The 18,905-nt window shown below is 61.1% G+C and overlaps 1 protein-coding gene across 2 annotated transcripts in view; it reads right to left on the bottom strand.

Annotated features, from left to right (window-relative positions):
* Positions 1-18,905, bottom strand: part of LOC140424276 (clathrin heavy chain linker domain-containing protein 1-like) — a 208,731-nt gene that overhangs the window by 12,987 nt on the left and 176,839 nt on the right. For both annotated transcript variants that reach the window (XM_072507852.1, XM_072507853.1), the window contains exon 10: positions 2,262-2,441. In XM_072507852.1, coding sequence (XP_072363953.1) covers positions 2,262-2,441 — 180 coding nt within the window. The remainder of the gene's footprint in view (positions 1-2,261; positions 2,442-18,905) is intronic.

The following is an 18,905-nucleotide window of genomic DNA, read 5'->3' as shown; positions in this document are numbered from 1 at the left end:
CGCCCAAACAGAATGCCCCAGGCCTTGGACATGCTGATCCATAGACAAAACCGTTGCCCCAATGCCTCTACTGTGGACGCCACCCTTGTGGTGTTGGCCTGGGTGGCACGCATTGTCGGCACCATCCCCGGCCGCTGCATGCGGTTGGACTCCTCCAACTGCACCTGCAGGTGCTGGATGCTCGTCGACAACCCCTCATGTTGTCCCTGGCTCTGCGACTGCATCTCCACGATTGTGGAACTGTCCGTTCCAGAAGACTGAAAGCCGTCTGGACGGCAGCTTGTTCCTTGATCGGCCAGCCTTCTGGCCATCCACCCTCTCTAATGTTCCTACCTCCACCTGCTGTGTGGTGACCATCAGATAGAGTCCCGGGAGCCACTTCACTAAAGTGCCCAACCGAGGCGGGTGTCCATGGGATGGTGGAGGGTATTGGAGATAGTTGTCACGGAAAAGCACTGTCATCCTCCGACTTGAGCTCCGGGGTCTCTTGAGTCTCGGGTGGAGGGCTGATGTCTGTGGTGAGGGTGGGGGTGATGTAGAGTGAGGGTGGTGTGGGTGATGTGGGGGTGTGGATGATGTGGGGGTGGTATTGGGGGTGTTGACACAAGTGTCACGGGGAACCACAATTAAGCGGGACCTCACTTCCTCGCTCATGGCCGAACTCCATGTCGGCGACTTCCCTTTCCTCCCGGCCTCCGACCACATCCAGGGCCCTCTGCTCAGCCACAGTAAGGGGCCACAGGTCCAGCGGTCCCCCTCCAGTTTTCTCCCGCTCCCGGCGTTTGTACACGGCCTTCTTCTGGGGGGTGGAGGGAAAGGAAATGACAGCGTTAGACAATCCTAAGCATGCAGCGCAGGGGGTGGGTAGCTGGTGGTCTCAGTGGCCAGGGCACCCAGCCATGGCGGCCGGTATGGGTACCAACATGTTATGCAGAGTGGGGGTTCACCCACCCTTCGGGTGGGAGGGAAGGGGAAGGGTTATGGGTGTGTGGGATGAGGGTCGGTGACAGAGGCACAGTGCTGCCTACTCACCCTGGCCGCCCTGAGTAGAATGTGCAGTGTTTTACGGCACTGCTGGCCAATCCGGAAGACAGCGTTGTCGGCCTTGGCCACCTGTGCCCAGGCACAGCAAATGGCGACGGCTGGCAGGCTCCTTCCCGGGCTGGGGTACAGGGTCATCCTCCTCTCCTCCATGGCATCCAAGAGGGACTCGAGTACTGCGTCCACAAACCTTGGTGCCACTCACCTCGCTGCCATCTTGTTGGCTGGGATGGTGTGTATGGGGAGTGAAATGTGTATATGCGGCTGCAGTTTGTCAGCCTTCTGAGTGTCAATCGCGAAACCGACGAATCTGGCACCATGCCGGTGCTAGCCCCTTAGCAGTAGCGGAATAGGTCCAGGTGTGGCACCAGTTTTGCTGTCGGGAATGTCCATGAATTCTGTGTTGGCGTCAACACTTAGGGTTGGATTCTCCGAATGCTGATGCCAAAATCGCGTTCGGTGATCGGCCGTTTCTACGCTGGAATCGGGGACTGTGCTGTTTTTCCAATGCTCCGCCCCCTCAAAAACGGTGTACTCGAGGAGTACGTCACACGTAGTCGGGACGGCCTCAGGATGTCACCTGAAGCCCTCCCTCGATGCTCCGCCCTGATGGGCTGGGTCCGCATGCGGCCGGCGCCATGTTGTATGGCACTGCCGCCAACATGCAGGCCGCCAATATGTGCATGCACGGCTATGGACCCGGCCATTCTGCAGCCGTATCCGCAGGTAAGGCCAGGGGCTTTACGTGGCGCGGCTGCTAGCCCCCCACCGGGCAGAGGATTGGTGCGAGGGTGCTGCCGACGTTTTGGTCATAAGACCAGATGGATCCTGCGGATATAGCCACAGAATCAGAGAATCCAGCCCTTAGGCTCAGAAATGGAGAATCCCGTCCCCTGTGTTTGTTGACATGTGCTGGCCCCTGTCCCAGCAACAGATAAATTTTAAAATCCACATCCTTTGTGGTCTTCTAACCTGGCTTCTTGTGCACCTCCCATTTCCATTTCATCACCACTGACGGCCAATTTTCCAGCCATTTATCTCCAAGGCTGTGGAATTCCCTCCCTAAATGTCTCTTTTTTTAAGACACTCCCTATAACCTCTTGCTTTGTTGAAGCTTTGTGTAAGTTGTCCCATTATCTTTTTTCTTGGTGTCAATTTCTGTTTCGTGAAATGCCTTGGTATGTTTTAATATGTGAAATGAGTTAAATGAATGTGCTTACCTTGACCAGAATCATAGACTTCCTTCAGAAGATGAAATCCAACTTCCTTGGGATCATTTGATATCAGCCACAATATTGCAATCCCGGTGGAGAGAACTGCTGGATTTCCATTCCAGTCATGGGTCAGACACTGAATAAGCTCTGTACTTGGGCACTTGCTCAACAAGAATAAATAATCATCTTGGAGAAAAACAATCCAAAAACAAGACATTACAAAGGGTCAACACAAGGCAGACTGGTAGCACATGAAACTGGAGATTGGACCAACATGCAACAGAATGTATCAAGGGATACGCCACTGGCTGAGATGAATTTCAACCCCTGGAACGGGATTCTCCCCTACCTGGTGGGGGCGGGGGGTCCCGGCGGGATGGAGTGGCGTGAACCACTCTGGCGTCGGGCCGCCTCAAAGGTGCAGATTTCTCCGCACCTTTAGGGGCCAAGCCCTCACGTTGAGGGGCTAGCCCCGCGGCGGAGTGGTTGGCGCGCAGCCAGCCGACGGGAAAGGCTTTGGCACCACGCCAGTCGGAGGCGAAAGGTCTTCGTTGGCCGGCGGAAGTTAGCGCATGCGCGGGAGCGTCAACGGCTGCTGACATCATTCCCGTGCATGCGCAGGGGGGTGTCCCTTTCGCATCGGCCATGGTGAAAACTGTGGCCGAGGCGGAGGGAAAAGAGTGCCCCCACGGCTCAGGCCCGCCAGCGGATTGGTGGGCTCCGATCGCGGGCCAGGCCACCGTGGTGGCACCCCCCCTGGGGCCAGATCGCCCCGCGCCCCCCCCCCCCCCACCCCCAGGACTCCGGAGCCCGCTCCCTTGTCCCGTCGGTAAGAAAGGTGGTTTGATCCACGGCGGCAGGACAGGCATTCCAGCAGCGGGACTTCGGCCCATCGCAGGCCGGAGAATCGCCGGGGGGGCCGCCGACTGGCGCGCGCGATTCTGGTGCCGGGGAATTCGGCAGCCGGCAGGGCCGGGATTCACGCCAGCCCCCGGCGATGCTCTGACCCGGCGGGGGGTCGGAGAATCCCGCCCCTGATTATTTTGCAACAGAAACTTCTGCAACTTTTATAGGAAGAATACATAAAACCTTTGAAGCAGAGGAAAATTCAGGGATATGGGAGGAGAACAGATGATGAGTTTTGATTTGCTATAGGAACATGTTGGCACAGAGGCAAAAGGTTGAATTGTCTTCTTCTCTGCTGTCAACAAAAATGGCTCTAATAGTGTGGCAAGAGATCAAATTCATGTTTCTCAAATCACTGTAGTTCAAAATCCTTACAAGGGACATGAGGTATGTTTGGATTTCTGAGGAACTTGGGTAGAGAATCTGTACTAGGATTCTATCCATTTGTATGGGCTGTTTAAATTCTAGTGGGGAGAAGTGGGGTGGGAAATGGCCATGGGCAGATCTTTCACCCATGTCCTTAATCTGAAGGGGAGGGAGTTCCTGCACTTCTCCAGTAAATTCAACCTTGCAAATAAGCCCTACTGTGAGTTATATTGAACTTGTATAAAAGACCCAAACTCCACCCAAAAAGGAAATTGAATGCAAAGGGAATCAATTCTCTTTCCAGTGATGACAACTTGTTGTAGTGAGAGCAAAATATTTGAAGAGATTTATTTTGGGCACTTCATTGAACCTGCTCTCCATGATTGGAGCAACATGGTGGCAGTAGAATCTGCGCAGAGTGAATACACATGGAACGGTAGATTGGATGCAACAATTCTGGTTTATTCTCTATACACAAGAACTCCCCACTCCCCAAAGGATCTCCCAAAGGAACAGTGGCATTCCACAATTCTGGTTGGTGGTCTGATGTGGGCACCACTGATGCACCTTTGCAGGCACACGAAAGCCACATTCTTGGGATTTGGGTTGCAGTGCCCAGCTTGGAGAAAAAGTGGATTGTGGTTACACTCAGCTGGCAAAAATGTGGTGGAGTAAATCCTTAGCAATTTCAGGGCTTGACTTCCAGTTCGAGTCAGATTGTTTGGATGGGGATAGGAAGGGAATACAGAAATCAGATAATTCTCCATAGGGAGGGAGAATAATTCACCCTAACATTCCTCCTAATTGCAATTATACAGCAAATTTACAGTGCACTGGTAGAAAACCAAGGAAGCATAGACTGTCATAACTGGTCAAATAAATGAAATATTTGTAATATTTTAGAACATAGAACATAGAAAAATACAGCACAGAACAGGCCCTTCGGCCCACGATATTGTGCCGAATCTTTGTCCTAGATTAATCATAGATTATCATGGAATTTACAGTGCAGAAGGAGGCCATTCGGCCCATCGAGTCTGCACCAGCTCTTGGAAATAGCTACCCAAGGTCAATACCTCCGCCCTATCCCCATAACCCAGTAACCCCACCCAACACTAAGGGCAATTTTGGACACTAAGGGCAATTTATCATGGCCAATCCACCTAACCTGCACATCTTTGGACTGTGGAAGGAAACCGGAGCACCCGGAGGAAACCCACGCACACACGGGGAGGATGTGCAGACTCCGCACAGACAGTGACCCAAGCCAGAATTGAACCTGGGGCCCTGGAGCTGTGAAGCAATTGTGCTATCCACAATGCTACCGTGCTGCCCTTAAGAACAAAGTAATCTACACTATATAATTCTACCGTAATCCATGTACATATCCAATAGCTGCTTGAAGGTCCCTAATGTGTCCGACTCTACATCCACAGGCAGTTCTTTCCATGCCCCCACTACTCTCTGGGTAAAGAACTTACCTCTGACATCCCCCCTATATTTTCCACCATTCACCTTAAATTTATGTCCCCTTGTAATGGTTTGTTCCACCCGGGGAAAAAGTCTCTGACTGTCAACTCTATCTATTCCCCTGATCATCTTATAAACCTCTATCAAGTCGCCCCTCATCCTTCTCCGTTCTAATGAGAAAAGGCCTAGCACCCTCAACCTATCCTCGTTAAGACCTACTCTCCATTCCAGGCAACATCTGCCACTTCTCAGCCCAGCTCTGCATCCTATCTATGTCTCTTTGCAGCCGACAACAGCCCTCCTCACTATCCACAACTCCACCAATCTTCATATCGTCTGCAAACTTACTGACCCACCCTTCAACCCCCTCATCCAAGTCATTAATGAAAATCACAAACAGCAGAGGACCCAGAACTGGGGCGAGATTCTCCGACCCCCGCCGGGTCGGAGAATCGCCGGGGGCTGGCGTGAATCCCTCCCCCGCCGGTTGCCGAATTCTCCGGCACCGGATATTCGGCGGGGGCGGGAATCGCGCCACGTCGGTTGGCGGGCACCCCCCCGCGATTCTCCGGCCCAAATGGGCCGAAGTCCCGCCGCTAAAATGCCTGTCCCGTCGGCGTAGATTAAACCACCTACCTTACCGGCGGGACAAGGCGGCGCGGGCGGGCTCCGAGGTCCTGGGGGGGGGGGCGCGGGGCGATCTGGCGGACATCGCGCCGTTTCCGGAGAATTTCGCCCCTGATTCCTGCAGTACGCCACTGGTAACTGGGGTCCAGGCTGAATATTTGCCATCCACCACCACTCTCTGACTTCTATCGGTTAGCCAGTTCGTTATCCAACTGGCCAAATTTCCCACTATCCCATGCCTCCTTACTTTCTGCATAAGCCTACCATGGGGAACCTTATCAAATGCCTTACTAAAATCCATGTACACTACATCCACTGCTTTATCTTTATCCACATGCTTAGTCACCTCCTCAAAGAATTCAATAAGACTTGTAAGGCAAGACCTACCCCTCACAAATCCATGCTTACTATCCCTAATCACAGTAAGAAGTTTTACAACACCAGGTTAAAGTCCAACAGGTTTGTTTCGATGTCACTAGCTTTCGGAGCGCTGCTCCTTCCTCAGGTGAATGAAGAGGTATGTTCCAGAAACATATATATCGACAGATTCAAAGATGCCAGACAATGCTTGGAATGCGAGCATTAGCAGGTGATTGAATCTTTACAGATCCAGAGATGGGGTAACCCCAGGTTAAAGAGGTGTGAATTGTGTCAAGCCAGGACAGTTGGTAGGATATCGCAGGCCAGATGGTGGGGGATGAATGTAATGCAACATGAATCCCAGGTCCCGGTTGAGGCCGCACTCATGTGTGCGGAACTTGGCTATAAGCTTCTGCTCGGTGATTCTGCGTTGTCGCGCGTCCTGAAGGCCGCCTTGGAGAACGCTTACCCGGAGATCAGAGGCTGAATGCCCTTGACTGCTGAAGTGTTCCCCGACTGGAAGGGAACATTCCTGCCTGGTGATTGTCGCACGATGTCCGTTCATTCGTTGTCGCAGCGTCTGCATGGTCTCGCCAATGTACCACGCTTCGGGACATCCTTTCCTGCAGCGTATGAGGTAGACAACGTTGGCCGAGACGCACGAGTATGTACCGCGTACCTGGTGGGTGGTGTTCTCACGTGTAATGGTGGTAACCATGTCGATGATCTGGCACGTCTTGCAGAGATTGCCAAGGCAGGGTTGTGTGGTGTCGAGGTCACTGTTCTGAAGGCTGGGTAGTTTGCTGCAAACAATGGTTTGTTTGTGGTTGCGCGGTTGTTTGAAGGCAAGTAGTGGGGGTGTGGGGATGACCTTGGCAAGATGTTCCTGGAGGTTGGCCAAGCCCGCAAGGTGCTGATGTGGAAGCCGCGGGTGGGCGAGCCGCCAAGGGCAATGGTGGTGTGTTTGCATCGCTTTCTGGATAAGGAGAAGATCTTCTAAAGGGCGAGGCAGACGAAGAAGTGCACCTGGGAAGGGAATGAGCTGCAGGACCCGGGGAAGAACTGGCGAAACGGAGAGCGGGTTTAACCGGGTCGAGGCTGCCCTCTTTAAAAGGGGGTGAAATTCGGGCTGCTGTACCCGGCCCGAATGGGGCTGATGTTTTAAGTGTGGGGGAGAGAGGAGAGGTTTGCTGACAAGGGTGTGGCCGCATGTCGTCTGCCACCCGGCGCAGGTGGCGCCGTTTGAAAAGGATAGATGACGGTGGACATCCGAGGGTGGGCCTGGAGGCCCAAAAAGGGATATGGGTGATCGGCAAGTGAGGGGGTGGGAAGCCCCCCGACAAGGCTGGTCACGTGGAACGTAAGGAGGCAGAATGGGCTGGTCAAACGGTCATGTGTGTTCACGCCCCTGAGCAGTCTGAAAGGGTATGCGGCCTTCCTGCAGGAGATGTGCTTAAAGATAGGGGACCAGACAAGGTTGATGAAAGGATGGGTGGGGCAGGTGTTCCACTGGATATGAAGGTGAGTGGGGTGGTGGCGTTGGTGAATAAGCAGGTGGCATTTGAGGTGGGTACTATTGTGGCAAACCTGGGAGGGACTTTGTGATGGTGAGTGGGAAGCTGGAGGGGTTACCGGTGGTCCTGGTAAATGTTTATGCCCCAAATTAGGATGATGTAGATTTCATGAGGTGGGTGCTGGGGAAGATTCCTGATTTGGACTCGCACTGGTTGATCTGGGGGGTGGGATTTTAATACAGTTATAGAACCGAGCTTGAACCGGTCGAGCCCGAGGTAACCAAGGTACCCTCCAGCCTCATTTGCTGCCTCCACTGCACCCACATCCTGGAGAAGGTCAAGTTCATCCTGAGGGGGCTGGGCGAGGGATTCACTAGGAGGTGGAAACTGTTTATTTACTTCTTTAAAGAGGATTGAGGGGTCAGCAAAGGGGGGTAGAATGGAGGGGAGGTAAGGATATTAAAATGGGGAAGACAGGATGGGAAATGGCGGCGGTATTAGGGGAGCAGGGAGGGGAGTGGGGTTTGGTTGTTTAAAGAAAGATTGTACTCCATAACGCATGTCTGGGTCCCCAGGTGAGTCCTGCAACATCACTGAAACAGCCAAGATATATATTTCCATTTGGTATACTGGAAATCAAAGTTTTTTTGCTTTCTATCATGGGATGTGAGCATTGCTGGCAAGGCCAGAATTTGTTGATCATCCCGATTGTCTTTGAGAAGGTGATGGTGAGTCAACTTCTTTAACTGCAGTAGTCCATCTGATGCAGAAGGTCTCCCCCACCCCCGCTATATGGGCGGCACAGTGCATAGCACTGCCGCCTCACAGTGCCAGGGAGCCGGTTTCAATTCCAGCCTTGGATGAATGTGTGGAGTTTGCACATTCTCGCTATCCACTGTGCCACCGTGCCGCCCATATAGACAGCATATAGCGACATATAAGGATTATTAACAATGTTTCTTCATTCTCTTGCACGACCTGGTGGCGAGGAGCGGTGGTGGTGGTGGTTGTGGTGGTGGTGGGGGGGGGGGGGGGGGGGGGGGGGGGATTAAAGGGGGGAAGGGATTAGGGGGATGGAGAAGGGGAAGGGGGACGGTAAGGGCAGATGGGTTTGGGGGGATTAGGGATTAGGTGGGGGCAGAGGGGTAGAATGCTGGTTACAACAGGTTGCACATGGAGGCAGCCAGAACAAAGAAGACAACAGTGATCTACAAACAAAGGGAAACCCAGTGTGCAAGGGTTTGGTACGTTTGGCTGAACCTGCAGGAGTGGGGGGACAGAAAGCCCCCATCAGAACATTCACCCTGAACGTCAGGGGACTCAACGGCCTGGTGAAAAGATCCAGAGTCGTCGCCATCTAAAACGCCTGAGGGCCGATATAGTGTTCCTCCAGGAGACACACCTGAGAGAAAAAGACTGACTGTGAGTAAGCCGGAGCTGGATAGGACAGACCGACCAAGTGTGCTTCTGTACGAGAGAGAGGGGAGTGGCCATAATGTTTCGTAAAAGGACGACCTTTACAGCGACGAATACGATGATGGACCCGAGGGGGGGGTTATGTAATGGTCAGCGGTGTCCTGGAAGGGGAACCAGTGGTGCTTGTGAATATATATACCCCTAACTGGGGATGACACAGACTTCATCAAAAAGACCTTGGGCAGGATTCTTCCGTAATTGGCGGGCAGGCAACTCCGGCAGGACGGAGTGGCATGAACCACTCCGGCGTTGGGCCGCCCCAAAGGTGCGGAATCCTCTGCACCTTCAGGGGCTAGGCCCACCCTGGAATGGTTTGCGCCCCACCGGCCAGCGGGAAAGGGGCTTGGCGCCACGCCAACCGGCACCGAAGGGCCTCCGCCGGCCGTGGCGTGTTGGCGCATGCACGGGAGCGCCTGCGTGTGCTCGCATCATCCTCACGCATGCGCAGGGGGCTTTGTTTCTGCACGGAAATGGCGGACCGGTACAACCTCCGGTGCGGAAGAATAGAGTGCCCCCACGGCACAGGCCTGCCTGTGAATTGGTGGGCCCTGATCGCGGGTCAGGCCACCATGGGGGCACTTCCCGGGGCCAGATCCCCACGCGCCCCCCAAGAACCCCGGAGGCCGCCCGTGCCGACAGGTCCCACCGGTAAGGACCTACTTCAATTTATGCCGTTGGGACTGGCAAAAGACGGGCGGGACTTCACGGGCCGGAGAATTCGGGCAGCCCCGGGGCCCATTGAGTCGCGCCGGACCCCGCCATTCTCCGAGGCGGGCAGCGCGACTGACGCCGGGCCGATTTTTGTGGGGCCGGAGAATTTGGAGGACGGCGGGTCGGGATTCACACCGACCCCTGGCGATTCTCTGACCCGGCGGGGGGGTCGGAGAATCCCGCCCCATGACTCCCACCAACGTGGAAGCAATTCACCTGTTCCAAGACCTGTTTGTGACCAGCAAGGGAGGGGTTGGGTAAGGAAGGCCGTGACTGAAACGGATAACGGAAGAAGGGTGGGGGGGGGGGGTTGGACATAAGAAGGAGAGGGGGAGGGAGACACCAACCAGGACACAGGGGGCGAAATTCTCCGTAATCGGCGGAAAGTCCGCCGATCGGCGCAAAAAATGGCGCAAATCCGACTTGCGTCACGTCGGAAAAATGGGTATAAAGTCTCCGGCCCGAAATGGGCTAGCAGCGACGTAACGGGATCCGCGCTTGCGCAGTGGTTCACGCCGTGCAGCGTCATACGCACCGCACGGCGTGACGGCTCATAAGGCCGCGCTGCTCCCCCCCACACGACCGGAACACCCGACCGGAACACCCGACTGGATGGCTGGCCGCCGCTCAGCCCCGAGGTTCCAGTCACGGGATGTGGAGGCGCTCCTGGACGCGGTGGAGCAGAGGAGGGACACCCTGTATCCCGGGCACGGCCGCAGAGTTGCCCCACGCCACAGCCGGCGTCTGTGGAGGGAAGTGGCAGAGGCCGTCACCGCTGCGGCCCTGACACCACGGACAGGCACCCAGTGCCACAAGGTGAACGACCTCGTCAGAGCAGGCAGGGTGAGCCTCCCCCTATCCCCCCTCCCCCATATCCCCCCCTCCCCCATATCCCCCTCCCCCATATCCCCCCTCCCCATATCCCCCTCCCCCATATCCCCCTTCCCCATGTCCCCCCTCCCCCATATCCCCCCTCCCCATATCCCCCCTCCCCCATATCTCCCCTTCCCCCATGTCCCCCCTCCCCCATATCCCCCCTCCCCATATCCCCCTCTCACATATCTCCCCTCCCCATATCCCCCCTCCCCATATCCCCCTTCCCCCATATCCCCCTCCCCCATATCCCCCTCCCCCATATCCCCCCTCCCCCATATCCCCCCATATCCCCCCTCCCCATATCCCCCCTCCCCCATATCCCCCATATCCCCCCTCCCCCATATCCCCCCTTCCCCCATATCCCCCCTCCCCCATGTCCCCCTCCCCCATATCCCCCTTCTCCCATATCCCCCATATCCCCCCTCCCCCATATCCCCCCTTCCCCATATCCCCCCTCCCCCATATCCCCCTCCCCATATCCCCCCTCCCCCATATCCCCCCTCCCATATCCCCCCTCCCCCATATCCCTCCTTCCCCCATATCCCCCATATCCCCCCTCCCCATATCCCCCCCTCCCCTATATCCCCAAGTGAATCCAGCCCTAACCTTAACCTCTGCAATGCACGCGCAACCGATGGCGTGCATTCATATACCTGCCTAACAGTATTGCCTTTTAACCCTGCTACCACCACCCCCCCCCCCCCCGCCCCACACAGGCTAAGCACGCACATAACGATAGGGAGCATGTGAGGACTGGAGGAGGCCCCGCTGATGAGAGGCCACTGACCGAACACGAGGAAAGGGCCCTGGAACTGGCTGGCGGACCTGACAACCGGGAGGTTGCTGATGCAGAGGTCGGGGGCGTACTAGCAAGTGAGCCACCGACAGCCCGTCCCCATATCCCCCCTCCCCTATATCCCCCTCCCCCATATCACCTGATCACTGACTGATGTCTAACCATGCATGCTTCATTGTGTATCGCAGGACCAAACGTCCAGGCACCCATCCCCGCAGATGCAGACTGCTCGCAGGATGCCCCTCGGAGGCCACGGGAGACGGAGAGACACGGACCCTCCAGCATGTGACGCCCGCAGGATGCCCCTCGCACACCACGGGAGACGGAGAGACCCGGACCCTCCAGCATGCGACGCCTGCAGGATGCCCCTCGCACACCACGGGAGACGGAGAGACACGGACCTTCCAGCATGCGACGCCCGCAGGATGCCCCTCGCACACCACGGGAGACGAAGAGACACGGACCCTCCAGCATGCGACGCCCGCAGGATGCCCCTCGCACACCACGGGAGACGGAGAGACCTGGAGCAACAGGGAGACGACACCCCCGTCACGTGCGGGAGCGACCACCCAGCGACGAGGGGGGCAGCCACAGGCCCCCGTCACATCCGAGCCAGGACACCACTACCCAGGACACCACTACCCAGGACACGACTACCCAGGACACCACTACCCGGGACACCACTACCCGGGACAGCACTGCCCAGGACACCCCTACCCGGGACAGCACTACCCAGGAAGACGAAATACCGGACAGTGACTCAGAGTGGATGGGTGGAGACGAACCCCCACCCCAAAGTGCCATGGACTCAGAGTGGGACGAAGAGCACGACACAACGCCACTGCTGTCACCAACACCCTCCACCATCGCAGAAACACTCACCACGGTTGGGCACTTTAGTGATGAGGCGTCTGGTACACTCACTGGTGCGCACAACACAGCCGTCCCGGTACAGCAGGTGGAGGTAGGAGCAGCAGAGGGGCCAGGTGGAGGTAGGAGCAGCAGAGGGGCCGGGCGGTCGGAGGGCAGCCCAGCCCAAGCGAACATCTGCCGCCCAGATGGATCCCGGGTTCCTGGAGTTACCACACCCATACATAGATCCGATGCAACCACCGACCCGGAGACAAGCGAAGAGGGTGACGGACGGCTTGCGGCGGCTGCAGTCGCAGGTGGAGGAGTCCACCCGCGTCCAGGAGCTGGGAGTGGTGCCGGTCATGCGTGCCACCCAGGCTGACACCGCACGGGTGGCATCCGCGGTGGAGGCAATGGGTGCGACGGTGTCAGACATGGGGAACGGTTTGCGAGGCCTGGGGCTTTCCGTGCAGGCGGCGTCTGTGGCCCAGGACATGGCTGCCCTCTCACAGGAGGCCATGAGTCAGTGCCAGCGCCAGATGGCAGAGGCGCTCAACGCCATAGCCCAGTCTCTGCAGGCCATGGCCCAGTCTCAGCAGGCCATGGCCCAGTCTCTGCAGGCCATCGCTGAGGTCATCGGCGCCAGTGGCCATGTGCGAGCCGGTGTCGCACTGTCACAGACAGGGTTTGCCAACCCCCTGGGCTCCATGGCTGCAAACCTGCAGACCCCTGTCGATACCAGCACGGGCCTCCAGGACTGGCAGCGCCAGATGTCGGGGGGGGCGTCGGATGGCCAGTCCGTTCGCATCCCCCACCCATGTAGAGGCCTGGGGGCCATCGGGCACCCCGAGGGAGGAGGAGGTGGTGTGGTCCGTCCCGGCTCCCCCTGTAGGGGAGGTCCCGGTACACCGCAACACCTCGGACTCCCCCCTTCCGTCCCAGGTGCATCGGGTGGGCAACGGGCAGGACAGGCTGGCAGCTCGCCATCCCAGTCGCCCGGGCCGCAGCCTGGCCCATCAAGGCCAGGACGCCCCAGGAAATGGCCGCCAAAGGGATCCAGTGTCAGAGGGCAGGAATCACAGGAGTCCACCTCCAGTTCTGCTGTACCGTCTGGGGAACCACGTAGACATAGTCAAAGGGCCTGTAAGGTCAAACAATTAGACACTGAGTAAGTTGGCACGGGTGCAGGGCACAGATGAGTTTTAGGGGCTAGGGCACGTGCATGAACTCCTTTGGTTATTAAAGTCAATGTTACACCTTCAGAAGCTGCCTTTGTGCTCTGTCCAAAGCGTGCGGGGGTGTCATGTACGTTGAGCGCAAGTGTGTGTGTGAGGGGTGGTCTTACCTCAGCCCCAGGTGAGTCTGCCCCCTTCCCCCTGGGCCGCCATCAACATCCCCCGGGCAGAGGACGGGACCGTGCGCTGCAGTGTCACAGCCGCATGCAGGGATGGTCCGGGTGGATGGTGGTACTGTGGCCATGGGTCAGACATAGTCCAACGATGTGGAGCCAGGAGCTCACCGCAGGGCGGGTTGTCATCATCCTCCATGGCCTGCAATAGACACGCGTCCACCCGCAACTGTGTGAGCCCGGCCCGTTGTGCCGCAGGTGGATCGGCAATGGGGGGGCTGGTGTGCATGCGGGTGGGGTGGGTGGGGTTGGGGAGGGGGGTGAGGGTGCTGGGTGGGTGGATGGGTGGGGGGTGTGGGTGGTCGGCTGTTGCCATGGTGTGCGGTCTGTGGCCATACTACCCGATTCCCACGCCCAGCTAATCAGTGAAGCGGGCGGCTATCAGTCTGTCCCGTGCCCGCTGGGCCAGCCGGTAACGGTGGACAGCCACCCGCCTGTGTCTACCCCGTCTGCCCTGACCATTACCCCCATCCCCCTCATCTGGGGAGGACTGCGCCTCTTCCTGCTGCTCCTCCACTCCGCCCTCCTCTGCCTGCGGCACATCGCCCCTCTGCTGGGCTATGTTGTGCAAGATGCAGCACACAACAATGATGCGGCCGACCCTATCTGACCGATACTGGAGGGCCCCCCCAGAGAGGTCCAGGCACCTGAAACGCATCTGCAGCACGCCAAAGCACCTCTCTATCACTCCCCTTGTCGCTACATGGGCATCATTGTAGCGGTTCTCCGCCTCATTGCGTGGCCTCCGTATAGGCGTCATCAGCCACGATCGCAATGGGTAGCCCCTGTCGCCCAGTAACCAGCCCCTCAGCTGGGGATGGGGTCCCTCGTACATGCCGGGGATGGATGACCGCGACAACACGTATGAGTCGTGTACACTGCCTGGGTAACGGGCGCAGACGTGCAGGATCATCATACGGTGGTCGCAGACCACCTGTATGTTCATCGAATAGGTCCCCTTCCTATTGGTGAACACGGCCCTGTTATCTGCAGGTGGCCGCACGGCGACGTGCATCCCATCGATCGCGCCCTGGACCATGGGGAACCCGGCCACGGCAGAGAAGCCCACGGCCCGGGCATCTTGGCTGGCCCGGTCCACGGGGAAGCGGATGTAGCGGTGCGCCATCGCATATAGGGCATCTGTCACTGCCCGGATGCACCGATGTCTGCGATATGCCGGACAGGTCCCCACTCGGTGCCTGGAATGACCCCGTTGCATAAAGGTTCAGGGCCACCGTAACCTTGACGGACACGGGGAGAGGGTGTCCCCTGCCAGTGCCACGCGGTGACAGGTGTGCCAGCAGGTGGCAGATGTGTGCCACGGTTTCCCGCCTCATCCGGAGTCTCCTCCTTCATTCCCGGTCCGTGAGGTCCTGGTATGACTGCCGGGGCCGGTACACACGGGGCGCCCTCGGGTGCCTCCGTTGCTGTGGGGCCACGACGTCCTCCTCCCCTCCTCGTCCTGTCGGTCAGGTGTCCCTCCAGCCTGGGCGGCTGCCGCCTGTCCCTCTGCGGAAGCCTGCGCCGCCTCTCTGGCACGCTCCTCCTCCTCCTCCTCATCCAGGGCAACATAGACATCATCGCTGGATGATCGGAAAACATGACGGCCTGGTGGGGGGGAGGGGAACGACGACATGTCATCATTGCCCATATCCCCTCCTCCCCCCAGCCAGGTGGCATGGACTGCATGGGTCCAACTGTTGGAGGCTGGCACCTGGCCAGGTGGACCAACTCACTTGCCCTCGCATCCCCCTGCCCGGCACGGACCCCCCCCCCATCCCCCTCCCCGGCACGGACCCCCCAGCCCCCTCCCCGGCACGGACCCCCCCAACCTCCACCCCGGCACGGACCCCAACCTCCTCCCCGGCACGGATCCCTCATCCCCCTCCCCGGCACGGACGCCCCCCAACCTCCACCTCGGCACGGACCCCAACCTCCTCCCCGGAACGGACCACCCATCCCCCTCCCAGGCACGGACCCCCCCATCCCCCTCCCCGGCACGGACCCCCCCCCAACCTCCACACCGGCACGGACCCCCCCCAACATACAGCCCGGCACGGACCCCCCATCCCCCTCCCCGGCAAGGACCCCCCCCCCAAACTCCACCCCGGCACGGACCCCAACCTCCTCCCCGGAATGGACCCCCCCCCATCCCCCTCCCCAGCATGGACCCCCCCCCCCAACCTCCACCCCGGCACAGACCCCCCCAACCTCCACCCCGGCACGGACCCCCCCACCCCCTCCCCGGCAGGGACCCCCCCAACCTCCACCCCGGCACGGACCCAAACCTCCTCCCCGGCACGGACCCCCCATCCCCCTCCCCGGCACGGACACACCCCCCAACCTCCACCCCGGCACAGACCCCCCCCCAACCTCCACCCCGGCACGGACCCCCCATCCCCCACCCCGGCACGGACCCCCCCCAACCTCCACCCCGGCACGGACCCAAACCTCCTCCCCGGCACGGACCCCCCAACCCCTCCCCGGCACGGACCGCCCCCCAACCTCCACCCCGGCACGGACCCCCCACATCCCCCTCCCTGGCACGGTACCCCACCATCCCCCTCCCCGGCATGGACCCCCCCCAACCTCCACCCCGGCACGGGCCCCCCCCAACCTCCACCCCGGCACGGACCCCCCATCCCCCTCCCCGGCACGGACCCCCCCCCCAACCTCCACCCCGGCACGGACCCCAACCTCCTCCCCGGCACGGACTCCCCATCCCCCTCCCCGGCACGGACCCCCCACAACCTCCACACCGGCACGGTCCCCCCCCATCCCCCTCCCCTGCACGGACCCCCCGATCCCCCTCCCCGGCACGGACCCCCCGATCCCCCTCCCCGGCACGGACCCCCCCAACCTCCTCCCCGGAACGGACCCCCCATCGCCCTCCCCGGCACGGACCCCCCCCCAATCCCCCTCCCCGGCATGGACCCACCCCCCAACCTCCACCCCGGCACGGACCCCCCCCAACCTCCACCCCGGCACGGACCCCCCATCAACCTCCCCGGCACAGACCCACCCCAACCTCCACCCCGGCACGGACCCCAACCTCCTCCCCGGCACGGACCCCCCATCACCCTCCCCGGCACGGACCCACCCCCAACCTCCACCACGGCACTGACCCCGCCCCATCCCCCTCCCCGGCCGGACCCCCCCATCCCCCTCCCCGGCACGGACCCCCCCCAACCTCCACCCCGCACGGACCCCCCCCCAACCTCCACCCCGGCACGGACCCCCCCCAACCTCCACCCCGGCACGGACCCCCCCCATCCCCCTCCCCGGCACGGACCCCCCCAACCTCCACCCCGGCACGGACCCCCCCCAACCTCCACGCCGGCACGGACCCCAACCTCCTCCCCGGCACGGACCCCCCATCCCCCTCCCCGCCACGGTCCCCCCCCCAAACTCCACCCCGGCACGGACCCCCCCCATCCCCCTCCCCGGCACGGACCCCCCCATCCCCCTCCCCGGCACGTACCCCCCCAACCTCCACCCTGGCACGGACACCCCCCCAACCTGCACCCCGGCACGGACCCCAACCTCCTCACCGGCACGGACCCCCCAACCCCCCTCCACGGCAGGGACCCCCCCCATCCCCCTCCCCGGCACGGACCCCCCCCAACCTCCACCCCGGCACGGACCCCCCCCAACCTCCACCCCGGCACGGACCCCCCCCCCATCCCCCTCCCCAGCACGGACCCCCCCATCCCCCTCCCCGGCACGGACCCCCCCAACCTCTACCCCCGGCACGGACCCCCCCATCCCCCTCCCCGGCACGGACCCCCCCCCAACCTCCACCCCGGCACGGACCCCAATCTCCTCCCTGGCACGGACCCCCCATCCCCCTCCCGGCACGGACCCCCCCCCCCCCCCAACCTCCACCCCGGCACGGACCCCAACCCCCTCCCCGGCACGGACCCCCCATCCCCCTCCCCGGCACGGACCCCCCCCAACCTCCACCCCGGCACGGACCCCCCCCCAACATCCACCCCTGCACGGACCCCCCATCCCCCTCCCCGCCTCCCCGGCACGGACCCCCCCCCCAACCTCCACCCCGGCACGGACCCCCCCATCCCCCTCCCCGGCACGGACCCCACCCCATCCCCCTCCCCGGCACGGACCACCCCCAACCTCCACCCCGGCACGGACACCCCCCAACCTCCACCCCGGCACGGACCCCAACCTCCTCCCCGGCACGGACCCCCCATCCCCCTCCCCGGCACGGACCCCCCCCATCCCCCTCCCCGGCACGGACCCCCCCAACCTCCACCCCGGCACGGACCCCCCACAACCTCCACCCCGGCACGGACCCCCCCCCCCATCCCCCTCCCCGGCACGGACCCCCCCCCATACCCCTCCCCGGCACGGACCCCCCTCCCGGCACTCCCCCAGAGCCCAGCCCACTCTAACCACCCCCCCCCCCGGCACGGACACCAACCTCCTCCCCGGAACGGAACCCCCTTCCCCCTCCCCGGCACGGACCACCCCCATCCCCCACGCCGGCACGGACCCCCCCCCCAACCTCCACCCCGGCACAGACCCGCCCCCCAACCTCCACCCCCTCCCCGGCACGAACCCCCCCAACCTCCACCCCGGCACGGACCCAAACCTCCTCCCCGGCACGGACCCCCCATCCCCCTCCCCGGCATGGACCGCCCCCCAACCTCCACCCCGGCACGGACCACCCCCAACCTCCACCCCGGCACGGACACCCCCCAATCTCCACCCCGGCACGGACCCCAACCTCCTCCCCGGCACAGACCCCCCATCCCCCTCCCCGGCACGGACCCCCCCCATCCCCCTCCCCAGCACGGACCCCCCCAACCTCCACCCCGGCACGGACCCCCCACAACCTCCACCCCGGCACGGACCCCCCCCATCCCCCTCCCCGGTACGGACCCCCCCCATACCCCTCCCCGGCACGGACCCCCCTCCCGGCACTCCCCCAGAGCCCAGCCCACTCTAACCACCCCCCCCCCCCCCCCCACCCCACCGCCTCACACACACACACACACGACCCGAGACACACCCCTCCTCACGCATTCAGACTGCGGCCACGCCATCGCCTGCCCAGAGCCAACCCCCCAGGCCGTCACTCATCTCACCGGGTGAACCTGGAGCACAGGGTCACGCCGATGAAAAGGAGGTTTAATTTACGTCGACGTGAACGGCCATCACGTCGACGGGATTTTGGCCCATCCGGAAGGGAGAATATCGGCAGGCCGAAAATCGGCTGCCTTGCGCAGACCCGTGCCATTCTCCGACGGCAGCGGCGACATTAACGC

The sequence above is a fragment of the Scyliorhinus torazame genome, chromosome 1, assembly GCF_047496885.1.
Source record: "Scyliorhinus torazame isolate Kashiwa2021f chromosome 1, sScyTor2.1, whole genome shotgun sequence".
Classification (NCBI taxonomy): Eukaryota; Metazoa; Chordata; class Chondrichthyes; order Carcharhiniformes; family Scyliorhinidae; genus Scyliorhinus; species Scyliorhinus torazame.
Note: the sequence above shows the minus strand (reverse complement) of the source record. Positions and strands in the feature narration are given on the sequence as shown.